A 19,139-nucleotide genomic window follows, 5' to 3' on the forward strand; every position below is an offset into this window, starting at 1 on the left:
ATCCAGAGGGGGCGTGGCCAGCCGCGTCTCATGAATAATGCAGCGCGTCAGCGGGCGGTGGGGCGGGGCGGGGCGGGGCGGGGCGGGCGGGGCGGGGCCGGCGCGCCGGCGCTGGAACCGGGAAGGGGGGGCGGGGGAGCGATGGTCGCAAGATGGCGGCGCTGAAGGAGGCTCGGAGCTACGGGCTGTCTTGCGGGCGGGTGAGCGACGGCAGCAAGGTGTCCGTATTCCACGTGAAGCTCACCGACAGCGCCCTGAGGGCTTTCGAGAGCTACCGCGCCAGCCAGGTGAGCGGCGTGGGGCCCGGCGCGATCGTCGGGGACGTCGAGGCGCAGGCCGGCCTCATGCGCCCCTCGCGGAGGCGTCCTGTCTTGGGGGCGCGGGGTCTGGCGTCCGGGGTGCTGCTCGCGGGCCCCTGGACCGACGGGTCGCGGGGTGGGCACCTGTCCAGCTTGGAGCGCGGAGAACCGCGTTCCTTCACGGCGCTGGGAGGTGACACTGGCGGGCGGCCCGGGGCGGCCGAGGGGCCCCGAGCTCGCTCTTCTGGTCCGCGGCGGGGAGGAGGAGGGGAGGCGACTGAGTCGGCACCTGGAGGCGTCCGGAGCCTTTCTCGGCTCACCCAGCCACTGAGCAGGAACTGAACTGTTCACCTAGCTGGGGGACGGGAGAGGGGGTTGGGGAGGCTTGAGGCTTCTCCGTCTGGGTCCCAGGCAGGGTGGGTCAGTGGGGCACCACGGTTGGGCACCTGTGGAGAACCTGTTCCATCCGTGTGGGGAGGCTGAGTCTGTGCTTGAGGGCAGGCTTTAACACCAATGTAGCCCTTGGAATTGGGCTCACTCTTGGTTCTTGGGAAGGAGAGTTTGGGCAGAAACTGACAGCTTGTTTCCAACTCCCCTACCCCTCTCAGGTGACCCTGTCTCACTGGACATTTTTGGAGAGTGGGAGTGTTTTGGGTAGGGGGGAAGCTGTGCGTGTGTGTGTGGGGGTCGCTGGCATGGTGCCTTTCCCAGGATGGGCGCTCTTAGTGGGCAGCTGGGAGGGAGCTCTGGCCACTGCACCTGGCTACTGACTCTCAGACTTCTCAGGGGCCGATTTGGGCCCATCTGGGGAAGTTAGAGGTGTTTCACTTCTGCCACCTGGCTCAGGGTGCGTGGGTTGGGGGGAGGCTGCTGTGCACCTTCTTTTAGGCTTGATTTGGGGGCACATCTGGGGCCCTGGTCAGAAACCTGCTTCTTCCCATTTCTGTTTGTGTCAGGACAGAAGTTTCAGGTGCCCAGAGTGGCCAGGACCTGAGGGGAAGTGGTTTGGGAGCCCCTTTCCTTGTTGCCTGGAAAGTGGGGGCTTTATAGTCGTGAAGTAGTTGAGGAGGGGTCTAATGTCAGGCTCAGGGAGGCCCTGCTCCCTGTGTGTGTGTGTGTTTGTGTATACTGGGAATGGGGGGGCTGAGGGCGGGTGAGGAGAGAGACTAACTAGGAAGGAATGTGGCTTTCTTCCTGCCCCAGACTTGTTCAGCACCATTAGCTAAGCCGGGAATTTCTTCCTGTGTTACGTTCCCACCACTTTCCTGGTGCCCACCCTTCCCGTGCTGCTTCCCACTTTTTGGGGCAGTTTCCTTCCCGTCCCGGTGTCCCAATTTCCCATTCATAGAAGGAGTCTTTTTTTTTTTTTTTTTTTTTTAAGAAGACCGAGGTCTTCCCTTGTCAAAAGGATTCCTCAGGATGAGGCTAAAGCACCCTAGCAGGTGAGGAGTCGGGCAAGGGTGAGGGGTGGGGAGATCACTGTGTCCAGCTTAAGTCTCCTTTGTGGAATTCCAGTCTGGAGTCTTTTCCCTAGGCAATTCTGACTTGTTCTGCAGGAAGGCGGGCTTTCCTAGAAACAGCTGAGGGATAGCTCATGAGTCATGTAAATAAGGTGAACTTGGTACCTGGTCACTTAGGAGCCCCGCCTTCCCTGCCATGCTGCCCTCGCTTGATCTAGTCGTCCCCAAGGCTGCCTGTGTGTCCACCTCATGCTGTCACACAGCTATTTTTAATTTAGGGTGTTGGTTACATCCCCTAACTAAGCTGGATCTTCCTCATGTGAGGGCGAAGGTAACTGCAGACTCTAGCTCATCCCACTTGGAGCCCAGCTGTGTATGTCAGTGTTGATCAGCCAGGAGGGGCTCCCTTGAAGAACTTTTCCAAGCCAGCTGGGCGAAACTTTTGAGGGTGACCCAAATTTGCATTTTTCTCAGAAGCTTGTGACCAGAGAACTGTATGGGTTATTAACAAAATCTCTTATGTACGATTGTCAGTAGTGTCTGGAGTTTTCTATTCTATAGCACTGTGGTTATATGGCTTGCCAATGGCAACTTGTGGAGAGGGTTTTTATTTTTACTTTTAATTGCAAGAGGCATTTACAGATTCAGATGTGGCAGGGGACTGGAGAGGAAGTTCATGTGAAACTTTTCTCTGTGGCCCAAGAGAGCCTGTAATCCTAACTCTTGGAGTAGCCTGAGTAAAAGTCCCCTGTGGTTTCTCTCTTCAGAGCGGTGTGGAGTCTGAGCTGCCTTTGTGCAGACCTGATGGCCAGCTTGGAATGTGGCAGAAGGTAATATACGCAGCTGCCACCGTCTAGACTTGGGGTTCGTGCAATTTCTCCTTGAATATAAAAAAACAAGTGATGTGGGGATTCTTTTGACACATGTGTGGCTATCAGTGCAGCTACTCCCATAGATCTCCTTTTTCACTGTGTTTGGCTACTTCTGGGAGAGAAGAGAGCGGAAGCGTGGACCCATCCTTCTAAGATAGCGTCATGTGCTTGCTCAGAGAAGTGTTCCCTAGCCACTCTGAGGAAGTATCTGTCCTTGGGGCACCTGCCTCAACCACCCAGCTATTGCATTGTTGGATTTAGTGGGCTTTGTTGCTAAGTGACCTTCTCTCCTGGTTTATAAGCTGCTTGGTGGTGAGGAGCATATTATTGTTCAGTAAAAATTGAGAGCCCAGAGAGGGACTCAAGAAGCCTGAAGATTATAGCCTATCTAGGTTTAAATCTTGGTTCTACCTGCTTGAGGCCTTGACCCAGTCAGTGCCTGACCCCCTCCCAGTCCAGATCCTCCTCTTTGGAGCTATGAGGATCCCTGTGCCTGACCTTCTCCCAGCTCTAGATCCTTCTGATCCTTAGGATTGTGTAGATCCCAGTATCTGAGCCCTCCCAGCCCTGAGTGCTTCTTTCAGGGTTGCAAAGGCAGGTTGCCCTACCTGCCTTGAGCTCTGGATCCTTCTCAGGACTGTTGAGGGTCCCAGTGCCCTGCTGTGTCTAAAGTCTGGCTCCTTCTCTCAGGGATGTGGGGATTCTTTTGACACATGTGTGGCTATCAGTGCAGCCCTGACACTTCCCCTCTCCTGCTGTGTTTTCAGCACTTGGTGTCCATACCCAGAGGGTATGGAACCCAGAGCTGGTTCCCACCTGGAGGTTTGAATAGAGACTATGGGAGACAGGGAGCCTGGGCTGCATCTGCCTAAATCTGATTGACCACCTGGCTTGTGTAGGGCTACTGCTCAGATGCTAGACATTCAGAAGTGACCAAGATGAGTCCCAAGTGTCATGAGCTGACATTCTGGAAGCAGGAGACATATCGGTACAAAGAGCTTGTCAGCAATCAGCATCAGGAAGGAAATAAAATGGTGTGATGTGATGGTAGGGTGGGGCTGCGTGAAAGGATACTGATTGAGAAGGTGCTTCTAGGAGATGCCAGAGCTGAGGCTTCCCTGGTGAAGGGTCCTGTGCAGGGAGGGTTGGGGGTTCCAGGCACTCTGCCTTCGAGCGTTGAGACACAAGAGGCTGGGGAGAGTGTTGGGACACGGAGGTACTGGGGCTCTGACCTAGGAAGGGTGTGTGGGGAGAGGAGGTGGAAGGGGCCTGCAGCAAATAGTCCATGACTCTTGTAGAGCTGTGATGGGGGCTGTTTGCTGCTAAGGGGGCGGCTGTGTGGATGTCAGCTCGGGCACTGATGGCAGGAGGAGCCTTAATTTAGCCTCTGTTCTCCAACCACAGCAAGGCCCCAGGAGGTAGGCTTGTCTCCCCTTTCTGGGAGGTGCCCCCTGGGCCCTAAGCAGGGCAGCTTTTTGCCAGCCCTGCTGTCTTCAGGAATAGCTGGGGCTGCCCTTCTTGGCTGTGGGCCGGGCCCCACTAGGCCTTTTGTCCAGGCTCGTGTCATCTTCTGGTAACCTTGGCCAGAGGCTAGCTTGTTGTTTCCCCTATGCCTTGGGGGCAGTGAGGGGGCTCAGAGAGTCCTTGTCTACCTGTCCAAGATCACTCGGCCCAGGTTGCCTCTTGAGTTGGGAGGGAGCTTGAGCCACTGTGACACAGCTATGAAAGGGGGTCCCTCGATGGTCTTGAGTTCTAGTTAAACTCCAGCATTCTGGACTCCTGCAAGCAGTGGTGACATGAGTGGCTGTATATATTCCTGAGGTTGCCGAAGTGACTGTCCTATGCCCCCTACCCCAGAGAAAGCCTAAAATGGCGATAACCAACACCTGTGGATCACAGCCTCATGCCAGCACTGGCCTGAGCTATACACGTTAATTTATCTCACATCTGTCCTTCAGCCCTATGGTGGGGAATGGCTCCCACCTCTCCGGTGAGGAAACGGGAAGAAACTCTGAGAGGCCAAGTCACTGGAAGGAAATTCCCAGCTGGGATGGGACTGAGAACCAGGCTTCAGACTTGCATGCCAGTGTGTGGCTCCAAGCTCTGCCCCCTCTGAAGGGTGATCTGGCTGGCTGGGCCAGATGGAGTAGCCAGGTCCATTGATGTCAGGAGCATGGCTTCCTGTCTCCTGCCCTCTGGGGCTGTAGCGGTTTGGTTTACTTGTGTCTTTTCTTTTTTTCTTTTCTTTTCTTTTCTTTTCTTATTTATTTATTTATTTATTTATTTATTTATTTATTTATTTATTTATTTATGAGAGACAGAGAGAGAGGCAGAGACACAGGCAGAGGGAGAAGCAGGCTCCTCATGGGGAGCCTGATGCAGGACTTGATCCCAGACCCTGGGATCATGCCCTGACCTGAAGGCAGATGCTCAACCACTGAGCCAACCAGGCGTCCCTACTTGCGTATTTCAGTGTGGGCTCTTGATAATTCTGAGTGAGGTGAGTCCTTCCTAGTAGGTGCGTGTCTCAAAGGTGCTGTGGGAGGATGTGTGAACCAGCCGGAGTTGGGGTAAGTGATGGAGGCTTCTGCAGGCAGCCAGTGAGGCTGTGTGAGGGGCCAAACCCTGCCTCAGCCACTGTGACCCTTGACTAGGTTTCCAGCTTGTATGCTGTTCCTGCACCACGGTGACTGTGGTGATTGTGTGTAAACAGCAGGCAGCTTGGCGGAAACCCACCCTCTGTTGACTCATCGGCAAGGCCAGAGTTCATCACCCTTGAAGTAGTTTTGACATCATACCCGGATTGTGACATCTCTGGGGAGTCTTTGAAAATAACACTGCTTCTCCTGTTCCAAGTAACTCTGTCCTGGAGCAGACACTGGTTTCGGGAAATCTACTTCTGTGGCAGCAGCCCAGGCTGGCCATCGATGTTGTGCCTTTGGGCTTTGGCCTCCTCTGGGTCCATCATTTTTAGGGTCTTGCTTCCCTGCTCTCTGACTTTGATTTTCTCTTTGGTCTGTAATGAGCACAGCCTGGAGTTGTCTGAGATCTTACCTCCAGTGATACGTGGCTACTCCACAGTCATCAAGTGCCCAAAGGGACTCTTTTGAGAACAGTTCCCCCAAATGATCTCTGACCTATAGGTGCTAGGAGTGATAGACAACTACAATGTGTAGTTGTTTTGTCACTTTACTCTTTAATAAAAAAGCTGGTATCCAAATTAACCATCCAGAGAGAGACCTCCTGTGCCCACACCAAGTGGCTGCACTGTAGTCTGATGCTAATTATATTCTCTCGGCTCCGTCCCTCCCTGACCACGTTGTGACGCGGCTCTTGGCTGAGTCACCAGGTCAGCAGGGCACGTTGGTGACTCCCTGCAGCCCTTCTGGAGGGCAGTGGGCCTTGATTGTTTGTGAACTTCATGGGGTTACCGAACTCCCATTTAATAGTAACACGTGTTGAGAAGTTTAAAAGGAGTATAGCCTATAGTATAGGAGTATAGCCTATAGTATAGTGTAGAAAACTTGCAAAATACCTGAAAGGAGCAACTTCTTGTTCCCATGGGCCCAGGCCATGTCTGTTGTTGACACCTTTGCACCTTCCTCTGTCTTGTGTCCGGATACCTCATCGTCACAGAGGTGTCCTCATATAGTGTTAGATCTTGCTTCTTCCCTGACACCATATTAGGTCTATTGTTTAATGTAATGTAATTTTATTTAATGTAATCGTAAGCTTTACTTTCCAGTGACTGCATCTCCCTTGCAGTGTGCACCCTAACTGATCAGTATTCCTCCAGTACATGAATTTGGGGCACCATACCGATGGGGTAAGCGAGGAATCCTCAGGATTCCTGTGTGCTGAGACCCTTGTCTGCTGTCCCGTGCCAAGGGCTGTGCAGAGATGCTGAAATGCAGTGAGGGGCACCCCTGGTGTGCCTGTGCCTCAGAGGGGAGCATGAGGCTGTGTGTGGCTGGCTGATGGGTACAACTTCTGTACGTTGAAATTGAGTCTTGGGAGAGATAAGGTCTGGTCCGCGTGGTGGATGGTCAGGGAGGGCAGGGTTAGAGGAAGAAGGCTCTGAGGGCCTAAGCTGGGGTGGCACTGGGGAATGGGCATGGAAACAGATGTGAGAAGTATTTGGTCAGCCACCTGTGGCTGGTTGGGGAGGCGGACATTTCTAACCTTTCCTGATTCTGAACATATGGCAGAAACATCTTCACACACTCAGCTTTATTGTCATGCCTGAGCTGGGTTTGTGAGAGTCAGGTTATGTGTGGCTTGAAAAGATGTTGACAACTGCCTCTGAAGTGACTCTGGGCTGGAGGAAAGATGAGGGCAGCTGATCTGGGAGCTGCTGTTGGTCTGTGGTGGGTGGGCATCATTATCATCATTGATGTCAAGGGGTGAGATGGTAGATGTGTATATGCTGCCTTATTGAGGCCAGCTACAGAGCCCACACCTTTCTGGGTTGCTGCTTTTGTTCCCAGATGTGAATGTTATGCGGTTCTTTCAAACATCCTGAGTGTATTTGGAAGGTGTTTTGAATTGATGTGGCAGCTCTGGAAGCCAGAAGCCTTTTTTTCTTCAGTTCTTAGATCGTGTTCTTTGCTCAAGGATAGTTGGATGCCACATTTCCCTTGTGCTGGTGTTGACCAGCTCTGACTATGGGGGAGCCAAGGCTGCATGGAGGGCAGGTGATGCTGTCTAAAGCATAGAGAAAGTTGGGTCGAGGACTTTCCCAGAAATCTCAGAAGTGCTGTGGAACAAGTGGCCTTGGATCACCCTGTCTTTGAGAAGTTAATGAGCTGTCTATGATTGAGGACTGCGGTTAATCCTCCACACCTTTGTTTGTGGGTGTTCTCACTGTTCTTTAGATAGGAAGACTGAAGATTGACTCTGGGACAACTTTCCTGAATGTGTGCCCTTCCAGCTAACCACCCACTCCTACCTTGAGCTGTCGGTGGGTGTCAGCTCCTTACTGATTGCCTTACTGTCCCTGTGTCCATCTTAGACATGTAGGGACATGTGTCCTACTAAGGAGGTGCCTCCCTCAAAGGATGGTGAAGACCACGAGTTGGGGTCAGGTAGACTGGCTCCAGATAGCTCCAGATGACAGCCTGGGGATCCAGGCTTCTTTTTTTTTTTTTTTTTTTTTTTAAAGATTTTTATTTATCCATGAGAGACACAGAGAGAGAGGCAGAGACATAGGCAGAGGGGGGGAAGCAGGCTCCCGGTGGGGAGCCCAATGTGGGATTTGATCCCCCAGACCAAGGATCATGCCCTGAGCTAAAGGCAGGCGCTTAACCGCTGAGCCACCCAGGCGTTGCTCCAGGCATACTTCTGAGCCTCAGTTTTCCTGGGTTGAAGCAGCACCTAAGATAGTAGAGGGCACTCCAGGTCAGAGGATCCTGTCATCCCATCCCATCTGTCCCTCCCTCTCTTATCCCCCTCCACGCCTTGTATGCATGTGTTAGTGTACCACAAATTTAAAATATCTACTCGTTTGTCTCTATTATTAAAGATTTCTCTTTTAAATAAAGAAATGGCTTTCCTCAGATTCTTCAGCAGCTTTCCTATCAGAAGTCCATCCCACTGTGTTGAGGGAGCTGGCCCCTTCTGCATATGCTCCTTTTCCATCTCTTGAGCAGCCTCACCAGGTGGTGATCATGGAGTGGACAGTGGGCAGGGGCCATACAGAGCAGAGGAGGGCAGGAAATGCTGACTGAGCTTCTGGAGAGACATCTGACCTGACCTGGGGGTGACTGCTGAATCCACCAGGCTGGGGACCCCTGCTGATGGAGTATGAGAAGTCAGGCCCAGAGCTCTGGGTGCCTTGGCTCCATCTTTGCCTTCAGATTGCATGTGAGTGCATGGCTATTGGGGAGTCCCATAAGGGCAGCCTCAATGGGCCAAGCCCCCTCTCCATTGGAGAATGCTGTTCCCTTGGGATGGGAGGTGAGGGTTCTGTTTCCTCCGTTGTCTATCCTGGGCAAGTGGAGCCCCAGTGTGTAACAAGGGATTACTCCTTACATTTCCACATGCTCCTTGGCCTCTTTCTGATATGGGGACTGGCCCACTGCACGCCTCACCTGAACATGTGCATGTGGCCTCATCCTGTTTATCAGACTGACTTGGGATTTATTAGTGGGCTGAGGCAGGCCTAGTGCTGTTCTGGGCATGGGGGATTCATGGTGGGCAGGCTAGCCAGGCTGCATCCTAGGGTCCTTACATCCCTGTGGGAGAGGCCCATTGAGAGCATGATGATTTGATAGTGGTGACCATGAATGATGACTACTAGGAGGGAGAAACACAGCGGGCTGTGGGCAGGAGATGCCGTGGGAAGTGGGGCAGGCGGAACCGTCTGGGAACAGGCTGAGATTGCCAAAGTCTGCGTGAGATCTGAGAGAGTGGCCATAGGAGGGAGGCTAGGATGGTGGGACAGCTAGAGGGCGCGGGGGTACGGGAAGTTGGGGTTAATTTCATCATCTAGCCGACTAAGCAGTGACTGCAGTGACTTATGTGGGTATAGATGAGCTCCAGCCCCTGCCTAGGCTCACTGTGGGGGGACTGACCCAACTCTAATTTCATTCCACTGTGCGGAGAGACGTTTTCTTTGGGGCATTCCATCCTATGACAGGCCATAGTCAGGGAGCCCTTGGGAGTGCTAAGACCAATCAGTAAGAGTCTTTACTGGAACCCCTTGGAATCTTTCTTAAATTTTTCTTTTCTTTTCTTTTCTTTTCTTTTCTTTTCTTTTCTTTTCTTTTTTTTCTTTTCTTCTTTCTTTCTTTCTTTCTTTCTTTCTTTCTTTCTTTCTTTCTTTCTTTCTTCTTTCTTTCTATTTTTGGCAATAGCTCCTTTCCTTTATATCTTCCCCTTATAAAGTGAGATTCAAGTTTCTTGGAGCCTTTTTATTTTTATTTTTTTTAATTTTTAATTTTTAAAAATTTTATTTATTCATGAGAGATGCAGAGAGAGAGAAAGAGAAAGAGGCAGAGACACAGGCAGAGGGAGAAGCAGGCTCTGTGCCAGGAGCCTGACGTGGGACTCAATCTCGGGTCTCCCTCCAGGATCATGCCCGGGGCCGAAGGTGGCACTAAACCACTGACCCACCGGGGCTGCCCCTCTTGGGCCTTTTTTTAAAAAAAATTGTGGTGAGATATGCATAACATAAAATTACCATCTTAATCATTTTTCCCCTTTCTTAACCATTTTTGAGTGTACAGCTCAGTGGTATTGTCTGTATGCAGCCATCATCACTCTCCATTCCCAGAACTTTTCCATTTTCCCAAACTGAAACACTGTCCCATTGACACTAACTCCCCGTTCCCCTCCCCCAGCCCCCGGTGTCCACCGTTCTAGTTTCTGTTTCTGTGAATTTGATAACTTTTGGGATCTCATATAAGTGAGATCATGTGGTATTTGTCCTTTTAAATTTTTTAAAGTTTATTTAAGTAATCTTTATACCCAGTGTGGGTCTCAAACTCATGACCCCAAAATCAAAAGTTGCATGCTCTTCCGACTGAACCAGACAGGCGCCTTGATATTTATCTTTTTATGACTGGTTTCTTTCACTGATCATAATGTGTCCAAGGTTCATCCATGTTGTCATATGTGTCAATTTCCTTCCCTTGTAAGGCTGCATAATATTCTATCGTATGGATATACCACATTTTGTTTTATTTATTTATTTATTATTTATTTTTTTAAAGATTTTATTTATTTATTCATAGAGACAGAGAGAGAGGCAGAGACACAGGCAGAAGGAGAAGCAGGCTCCATGCAGAGAGCCTGACGCGGGACCTGATCCAGGGTCCCCAGGATCACACCCCTGGCTGCAGGCGGCGCTAAACCGCCACCAGGGCTACCCTCACATTTTGTTTTAATTGTCTGTTGATAGACACTGGATTGTTTTCACTTCTTGGCTGCTGTGAATACTGTGAACATGGCGTACAAAATCGGGTCAAGTCCCTGCCTTTTTTTTCCCCCTAGTTTTACTGAGATACTATTGATATCTAGCACTGTATAAGATTAAGGTGTACAGCATAGTAATATGACTGACATACATTGTGAGATAATGACCACAAGAAGGTTTTTTTTTTTAATATTTTATTTATTTATTCATGAGAAGCACAGAGAGAGAGAAAGGCAGAGACACAGGCAGAGGGAGAAGCAAGCTCCACGTAGGGAGCCCAATGTGAGACTCGATCCCGGGTCTCCAGGATCATGCCCTGGGCGGAAGGCAACTGCTGAGCCACCCAGAGAACCCGACCACAAGAAGTCTGGCTAATGTTTATCATCTCATGTTGATACAAAAACAGAAAAGTTTTTTTTAAGAACTCTTAAAATCTACTTTTTTTTCTTTTTAAAGATTTAGTCTATTTATTTGCGAGAGTGAGAGAGAGAGAGAGAGGGCACAAGCTGGGGGAGGGGCGGAGGGAGGGAGAAGCAAACTCCCTGCTGAGCAGGGAGCCTGACTTGGAGCTTGATCCTGGGTTTGGGATTATGACCAGAGCCCAAAGGCAGAAGCTTAATTGACCGAGCCACCCAGGCACCCCTAAGATCTTCCTTCTTTTTCTTTTTCTTTTTCTTTTTCTTTTTCTTTTTCTTTTTCTTTTTCTTTTTCTTTTTCTTTTTCTTTTCTTTTTCTCTTTCTCTTTCTCTTTCTCTTTTTCTCTTTTCTCTTTTTCTTTTTTCTTTTCTTTTCTTTTCCTTCCTTTCTTCCTTTCTTATTTTTAAGATTTTGTTTATTCACGAGAGACACAGATTGAGAGAGAGGGAGGCAGAGACATAGGCAGAGGGAGAAGCAGGCTCCATGCAGGAAGCCCGATGTGGGACCCCATCCTGGGACTCCAGGATCACACCCTGGGCCGAAGGCAGGTGCTAAGCCGCTGAGCCACCCAGGGATCCCCAAGATCGATCGATCTTTCTTTCTTTCTTTCTCTCTCTCTCTCTCTCTCTAAGATTTTATTTATTTATTCATGAGAGACAGAGAGAGAGTCAGAGACAGGCAGAGGAAGAAGCAAGCTCCCCATGGGGAGCCTGTTGGGAGACTCGATCCCAGGACCCAGGGATCATGACCTGAGCTGAAGGCAGACGCTCAACCACTGAGCCACCTAGGCTCCCTAAGATCTATTTTCTTTCTTTCTTTCTTTTTTTTTTTTTTTTTTAAATGATTTTATTTATTCATGAGAGACACAGAGAGGTAGAGGGAGAAACAGACTCCCTGCAGGGAGCCCGATGTGGGACTCGATGCCAGGATCCCAGGATCACAACCTGAGCCAAAGGCAGACCCTCAACTGCTGAGCCACCCAGGCATCCCTAAGATCTATTTTCTTAACAACTCTCTTAAGATCTACCTTAACAACTTTCCTATATACCATATAGTACTGTTAGCTGTAGTCATCATGTTACATATTACATCTCTAATGCTTATTTATCTTATAACTGGAAGTTTGTACTTTTTGACCCCCTTCCTCCAATTTCCCCACCCTGTACTCCCTGCCTCTGATGACCACAAGTCTGATCTCTTTTTCTGTGGTTTATCTTTTTCTTTTCTTTTTTAGGATTCCACATATAAATGAGATATTACAGTATTTGTCTTTCTCTGATTTATTTCACTTGAGTCCTCGTTTTCAGTTCTTTTGATTATATATCCAGAAGTTGAGTTGCTGGATCATATGGTAATTCTATGTTTAACTTTTTGAAAAACTGCCAAGCTGTTTTGCACAGCGGCTGTCCCATTTCACATTTTACATTCCCACCAGCAGTGCACAAGGACTCCAGTTTCTCCAGCCAGCGGTCCTCACCAACACTTGTTCTTTTGATAATAGCTGTACTGATGGGTGTGAAGTGTCTTGGAGCCTTTAAAAGTGTGTGACTCTCCAACAAGAGTTAGGGACTGTTAGGCTTCTGACACCTGGTGGACCATTGATGGGCTCAGGAGTCCCCTTGTCACAGGTCACAGACCTGGAGCCCAGAGGAATCGGGCCATGTTGGCTCTCACACTTGATGTGGTCTTGGGCTAGCTTCAGGTGCTGCCTGAGAGAGGATCTTGATCAGGGTCTCCTGAGTGCAGATGGCAAGAAGGGTAAGGAGAGCTATTACCATCTCCCAGCCCTCCAGTGGCAGGACTTCTGTGTCCTTTCCTGCCCTCAAACCAGACAGAGGTCCTGAGGGTGATGGGCAAGGCTAGGCTCTGCCCTTTGGGACCCGAGTTTGCTGGGCCCTTCCCTGGCCATGGACTCAGGACAGAATTTGTGCTTTGGTGAATTTACCTCTTTGTGTCCCCTACTGAATCACAAGGTGACCGGTGGAAAGTGGGCTTGCTTTTGGGTTAGGAAGTGGCCTGGAGGCCCCTCAGGTCAGGTGCTGCCCTTTGGGACGTATTGGACAGGTAGGGAGCTATGCTTTTTTTTTTTTTTTTTTTTTTTTTTTTTTTAAGGTTTTATTTATTTGACAAAGCGCATATCAGCAGGGAGAGGTGCAGAGGGAGAGAGAGAAATAGGATCCCCACTGCCCCAGGACCATGACCTGAGCTGAAGGCAGACACCTAGCCGACTGGGCCACCCAGGGACCCCATATGTCATTGTCTTTGCTCCTGCCTTTGGCTTGGCTTTGGGGCTGGGGTCTGTGCCTGTGGTGCTGAAGGTGATGAGAAGGAGGAATGGTGTTTTCTCTGACCCCGGGGGCAGATGCAGTTCACTTGCCTCAGGGTTTCTGACTGTGGAGGCCCTGTTCCCTGCCCCTGTCCTGCTGCCACCTTCCCTTTTCTTGCATGGGGATTTGCCTGTGTGCATGGGGCCCCATAGTTAAGTATAGGCTGGTTAGAGCAGGGCTGAGGGACTGGGCTGAGGCAGCCATCCCTTTATGCTGCCCTTCCTGGTGGTGAGGGCTTTTTGGAGTAGCCATTGGCCTGCCATTGGCCTGAGGAGGATAAGTGTGTTAGGAGGTTCCTTTTTTATTTTCCCCTTTTTACTGAACAGTGACTTTTTGGAGGAAATTCAGCTTCCTGATATGGACCTTGTGGTTTTCCCCACATCTGGAGGGGATGATTTAAGGGTTCTATAGAAACACTTCCAATAAGGAGAATGCCCACTGAATGAAGTCAGGACAGCTTGGTTTGCAGTAGCCCGGTGTGGAGCATGAGCTTAGCATGTCTTTCCCCTTGACAATGGTTACCTCCTGCCTGTAACCTCTCCACCATGTTGTTCTCGAGGTCCTGACAGGGATCCCATGCCTTGACCATATCCTCACTGCTTGATCCATCCCTCCCTCCCTCCCTCCCTCCTTCCCTCCCTCCCTTCCTCTTTCTTGATTCTATTTATTTATTTGAGAGAGCAGAGAGAGAAGGAGAAGCAGAAGCAGACTCCTTGCTGAGCAGGACCCTGGGATCCTGACCTGAGCCAAGGCCAGATGCTTAAGAAATGGAACCACCCAGACACTTTTTCCTTTCCTTTCCTTTCCTTTCCTTTCCTTTCCTTTCCTTCCTTTCCTTTCCTTTCCTTCCTCCTTCCTTCCCTTCCTTCCCTTATCCCTTGCCCTTCCTTCCTTCCCTTCCCTTCCCTTTCCTTTCCTTTTTTTTTTTTTTTTTATAAATTTTTATTTATTTATGATAGTCACACACAGATAGAGAGAGAGAGGCAGAGACACAGGCAGAGGGAGGAGCAGGCTCCATGCACCGGGAGCCCAATGTGGGATTCGATCCCGGGTCTCCAGGATCGCACCCTGGGCCAAAGACAGGCGCCAAACCGCTGTGCCACCCAGGGATCCCTCTGATTTATTTATTTGAGAGAGAGAGAGGAAGAGAACATGAGAGAGTGCTCGTGGGGGGAGGGCAGAGAGAGAATCTCCAGGCAGACTCCCCATTGAGTAGAGAGCCTGATACAGGGCTAGATCCCAGGACCCTGAGACCATGACTGGGGCCACACTCAAGAGTCAGCCAACTGAGCTACCCAGGTGCCTTATGGCTGCTCTGTTTTCTGTACCATTAGTGGTAGAGGACTTCTTTTTGTTCTCAAGGAAACTGAGGTCTGCTGTGCCTAATGTTGCTGCCGAAGCTGCTAGCCCTTAAAATCAAGGCCTCTGGCATGTTTGCTGCCATGTTAGGTGAACAGAATTGGATAGGGATGCCAATGAAGTAGATTGTTATGGCATGTTCTTCTTTTAGTGCCAATGTTAGAGTCTAAAACAAGTTGGTAAACCATGACCCAAGAGGCAAATCCAATCTTCCAACTTGTGTGTATTTTATTGGGATAAAAGCATCGTTTATGGCTGCTTTTGCTGTATGACAGCATCTGAGTCTTTGTGATGGAGATTGTCTAGTTCTCAAAACCTATAATATTTATTCTCTGGCCCTTTACAGTAGAAGTTCGAGAGCTGCTAGTTTGGAGTGTTGGGATGAGCATGTGACTTGAGGACTATGTGTGTTAGTGGAATGTGCTGTCCAGGTCTCATACCCCAGGCCCCTGTGCCATGGCATGCTGCCATGGCTGTGGCTTCCTGTCACATCTCAGGACTGGACTGAGATCTTGGAGCATCCTTTTGGTCCGGCCCTTTCATTTCATTGATGGGATTCCTAGAGGATGGTGGCTGACCTGAAGGCATGTGGTCAGTGTAGATTAAATTGATCCTCAAACCTAAGGGTGTCTGCTCTGTGATTGCCTCCCCCCACGCCTGATTTCATGCAGATTCAAAATGCTTCCCACACCATGTGCAAGTCCCAGGAGCTTTTCTCAGGCACAGTGTCAAGACTGGTGGGGCCTCTGGTGGGCCTGGCTTTATCTGTGACCTGCTGGTGAACTCTGGCAACACACACATGGCAGGAAGGGCTAAGCGTAGGTGTCCCTGATGGAGCTGGGAGGGTGGGTATCTGCCTGCCATTGGAGTCAGGCTCTGGCTGTAGCATCCCCTTCCCTTTCCCCCCTCTCCTCAGCCTCAGTTCCATGGGGATACAGTGGGACCAGTGTCATCTTCCAAGAGAGGATTGTGCTCGATTAGGGGTTGGTTGTTTGTATGGGTGTCTTTCCAGTGTGTGCTTCATAGCATGAAGCAGATGGGTCCCTTGTGTGGAGAAAGTGGGCAGCAGGTGTCTCCTGTTCCCTAGGAGTGAGCTTTCCATGGGCTGGGGGGCCTCAATGAATCTTTTAGAGCTTTCTCAGCTCAGAATGAGTATCATCTATAAATGGATTCTTTTTTTTTTTTTTTTTAATTTATTTATGATAGTCACAGAGAGAGAAAGAGAGAGGCAGAGACACAGGCAGAGGGAGAAGCAGGCTCCATGCACCGGGAGCCCGACGTGGGATTCGATCCCGGGTCTCCAGGATCGCGCCCTGGGCCAAAGGCAGGCGCCAAACCGCTGCGCCACCCAGGGATCCCCTATAAATGGATTCTGAATTAGCTACCAGCAGCCTGAAAGACCTGGAGAAGGGCTTCTCAGGCAGGCCTGTCTGCCAAGGGGCTGAGGTTTCTGGGTTCTGTCAGCAGAAATGGCCTCTCCCCTCTCCACTCTCCCCTCCTCTTTCTTTCTTTAAAAAAGACTTATTTATTTGAGAGAGAGTACATGTGTAAGTGAGCCAGGGGTGGGGTACCAGAGGGAGAGAGAGAATCCTGAAGCCGATTCTCTGCTGAGCTCAGAGCCTGTGTAAGGGGTTGATCCCAGGCCCCTGAGATCATGACCTGAGCCAAGATCAAGGGTTGGCTACTTAACCTACTGAGCCACCCAGGTGCCCCTGCTGTTCTTATCTTTCGTTATTTCTCCTTTTTCAGAATCAAATAAGACTGTTGAATTGCTGTCAGCTGGGTGGGGGGTACAGTGCAGTGGGGAGGATCTATGGGGTACATTCCAGTGTGGAGAGACTGCAGGGAGATGTCTGAGACAGAGACAGGTCACAGCTAGAAGAGTGTGTTCCTTCCTCCCCTGGTCACACTATTTTTGGTGTTGGACACTCACAGATGTCTGCTTGTTCCAGAGAAATGTGCTCAGCTCACAGTGGATCTGGCAAGTGGGATGAGGACAACCAGCACTGGTCACTTGTGTTCAGCTTGTTTCCAGCTTACTTTGGCACTGGGATGAGGCCTTGCTGGCTTCCTTACCTGTGCTGCTGCTTGGGGGCCTTGCTCACAGAGTGCCACAACCTAGTAATCTGTGCTAGTTCCTCCTGACAGGAAGTGGAGCTGCATTAAGGATTCTGAGACGGGCTTTGGCCTAGAGTGTAGGATTGATGATATGTGCCCCTGGCCCTCCCTACCTTTAGCTCTGCCAGCTGATGTCTCTGTGGGGATGGTCCTGTCTTGTCTCTGAACAGATGAAGTTAATGCCCCTCCTCCTCCCTGGTCCTGGGTGAGCCTGGGCTGTGAGAATGTGACTAGTGAACGGGGTTTGCTGGTGCAAGGCAAGGCTCACAGGCTGTCAGCCGAAGTTGGGCTGATGCCGTTCCAAAAAGACATGAGGCTTTGGACCCCTTTCTCCTCAAGGGTGGATGGCAACTCACTAGGGTCTATACCCCAGAGCAGTGGCCTTAACGCTTCATTCTGGGATCTTCAAGAAATTGTCTTGGTCTCTCGTGTAAATTCATGGAAGCCCAAATGCTTTCGGGTGATAGGTTGCCAAAAGTGTGATCTCCTAGGCACAGCTCAGCTTTGGGGAGTGGCTGGTTTGAGTGGATGTGGTATCACCTCAGTGCTCTCTTCTTAGGGCTCCTGGTGCTGTTCCCAGGGCTCAGCTGTTCAAGAGCAAGCATAGCACGTGTTGCAGGTGTGGGTGTTCCTCTGCTGTTGTGAAGCTCAGGGGGCGGACAAGCTTAGGGGTGTTACAGGCAGGTCACTGGAGGATGCACAACTCAGCCCTGGGGTGGTGGAACAAGATGCCTCACCTTGGCTGAGCTGGGGCTGGTTCTGAACCAGCCTGCAGACCCAGGATATTGCCACTGCCTCATGTTCACATGGGTGTCCAGTGGGCCTAGGCACAGAGGTTCCAGCTGTCTGAGCTTTTGTCCCTTGGGACATGTGAAGGCCAGGGTATGGGACAATCTATATTGTTTCCAAATCTTCACTGGTATTTTTTTTAAAGATTTATTTATTTATTCATGAGAGACACAGAGAGAAAGAGAGGCAGAGAGGCAGAGACAAGCAGAGGGAGAAGCAGGCTCCTCGCAGGAGCCCCACGTGGGACTCGATCCTGAATCCCGGGATCACAACCTGAGCCGAAGGCAGATGCTCAACCGCTGAGCCACCCAGGTGTCCCCTTCACTGGTATTGAAATGGCTAGGTGGCTGCAAAGATCAGGGCAGGACACAGGGCAGGAAGGAGCAGGGGAGAAGGAGCTGGCTATACAGCAACACCACCCTTTGGGCCTCAGTTTACCATCCTGCTGTGTGGGAATCATCATTAGATTTTGGGTCTATGTCTTAGATGCTATAGCCCTGGCTGTCCAGGAGAATAGTTAAGGCCTGAGGTGTCTCAAAAGTCAGGATTTTGCTCCTGCATTCGATCCCTGGGTGGAGGGTCTCCTGGGTACAGACATCATAGACCTCAGGCCAACTGGCTCCTCGAGTACTCAAGGCTGCAGGGTCTGTGTGAATCCCCAGGACTTGTTGACTGGATAAATTGGTGGCAGGACTCGGTGGTGGCTATGGAGGGCTTCCCACAGTGGATGCCTTCTGGTGTCAGGAGCATTTCTCAGGACAGCCTGCAGAGTGTGTTGTTGGGGGCGGGGGGGCTGTCTGTTCATGTGCAGACACTGTTGGGCCTTAGCCAGGATGCAGCCCAGAAAGCTCTGTTTGTTTAAAGTTGGGCTTAGTGTTTCTTGTTACTTTTTAACCTATTGACTAAGCCTATGGGTGGTGCTGAGCTTACCTTTGGCTTGCAGGTAGAGTCAGGAGGCCCAGAGTCTGAGCTCTGTAAGCTGGCCCAGTTCTGGGGAGATGACCATTGATTGCTGTTCTGAAAACCAGGTTCCAGGCTTGAGGGTTTTGAAGCCTCTAACTGTTTCCCCTTCTCTCTGCCCTAGTTGTAGATGAACACGACAGAAATCAGATGTGCACAGCAGTTTTATGTAGGAGTCCAGGAGGAATCCTGAAGTCTGCGGAAAATTTAGGGGAAATTTAGAAAAACGAGCTCCATGTCATCGTTTTTACTCAGGATGTGTGTTGAGATTTTGGTAACCCAGATAGTCACAAGATTGCATTAAAAAAAAAAAAAACAACAGGAGTGACATCAGTTAGCCCACATCACTTAGACCAGCTGGCCTCCTGCCCTGTGCCCACTTACGGAGCTGGCCTTACTCAGCCCCTGTCTCAATGCGGCCCATCTGCACAGTGGATGAGCACCCATCACCCAGGGCCTGAAATGAAGCAGTGTGTGCCTATCTGCTATACACTGTATAGCACCTGGAGAGTCGTCCCCCAAACTCTCTGGCCTAGGTGAGGCCTGGGCAGTGGGTAATGAGTGAATGGGATGTCTATATGTGGGGTCCCAGTTAGACCTGGGCATCTAGCCCAGAGTATATG

General features: G+C 50.5%; 1 protein-coding gene across 2 annotated transcripts in view; it reads left to right on the plus strand.

The window, feature by feature from the left end:
* The window catches only part of ELL (elongation factor for RNA polymerase II), a 79,265-nt gene that overhangs the window by 236 nt on the left and 59,890 nt on the right, over positions 1–19,139 (plus strand). Inside the window, exon 1 of one of the 2 annotated variants that reach the window (XM_038566806.1) lies at positions 119–287. The exons of the other annotated variant lie outside the window; for it this stretch is intronic. Coding sequence (XP_038422734.1) covers positions 153–287 — 135 coding nt within the window. The 5' untranslated portion in view covers positions 119–152. Of the gene's footprint in view, positions 1–118; positions 288–19,139 lie in introns of those variants that run through there. 2 annotated transcript variants of the gene reach the window in all.

The sequence above is a fragment of the Canis lupus genome, chromosome 20 (assembly GCF_011100685.1).
Source record: "Canis lupus familiaris isolate Mischka breed German Shepherd chromosome 20, alternate assembly UU_Cfam_GSD_1.0, whole genome shotgun sequence".
Taxonomy (NCBI): Eukaryota; Metazoa; Chordata; class Mammalia; order Carnivora; family Canidae; genus Canis; species Canis lupus.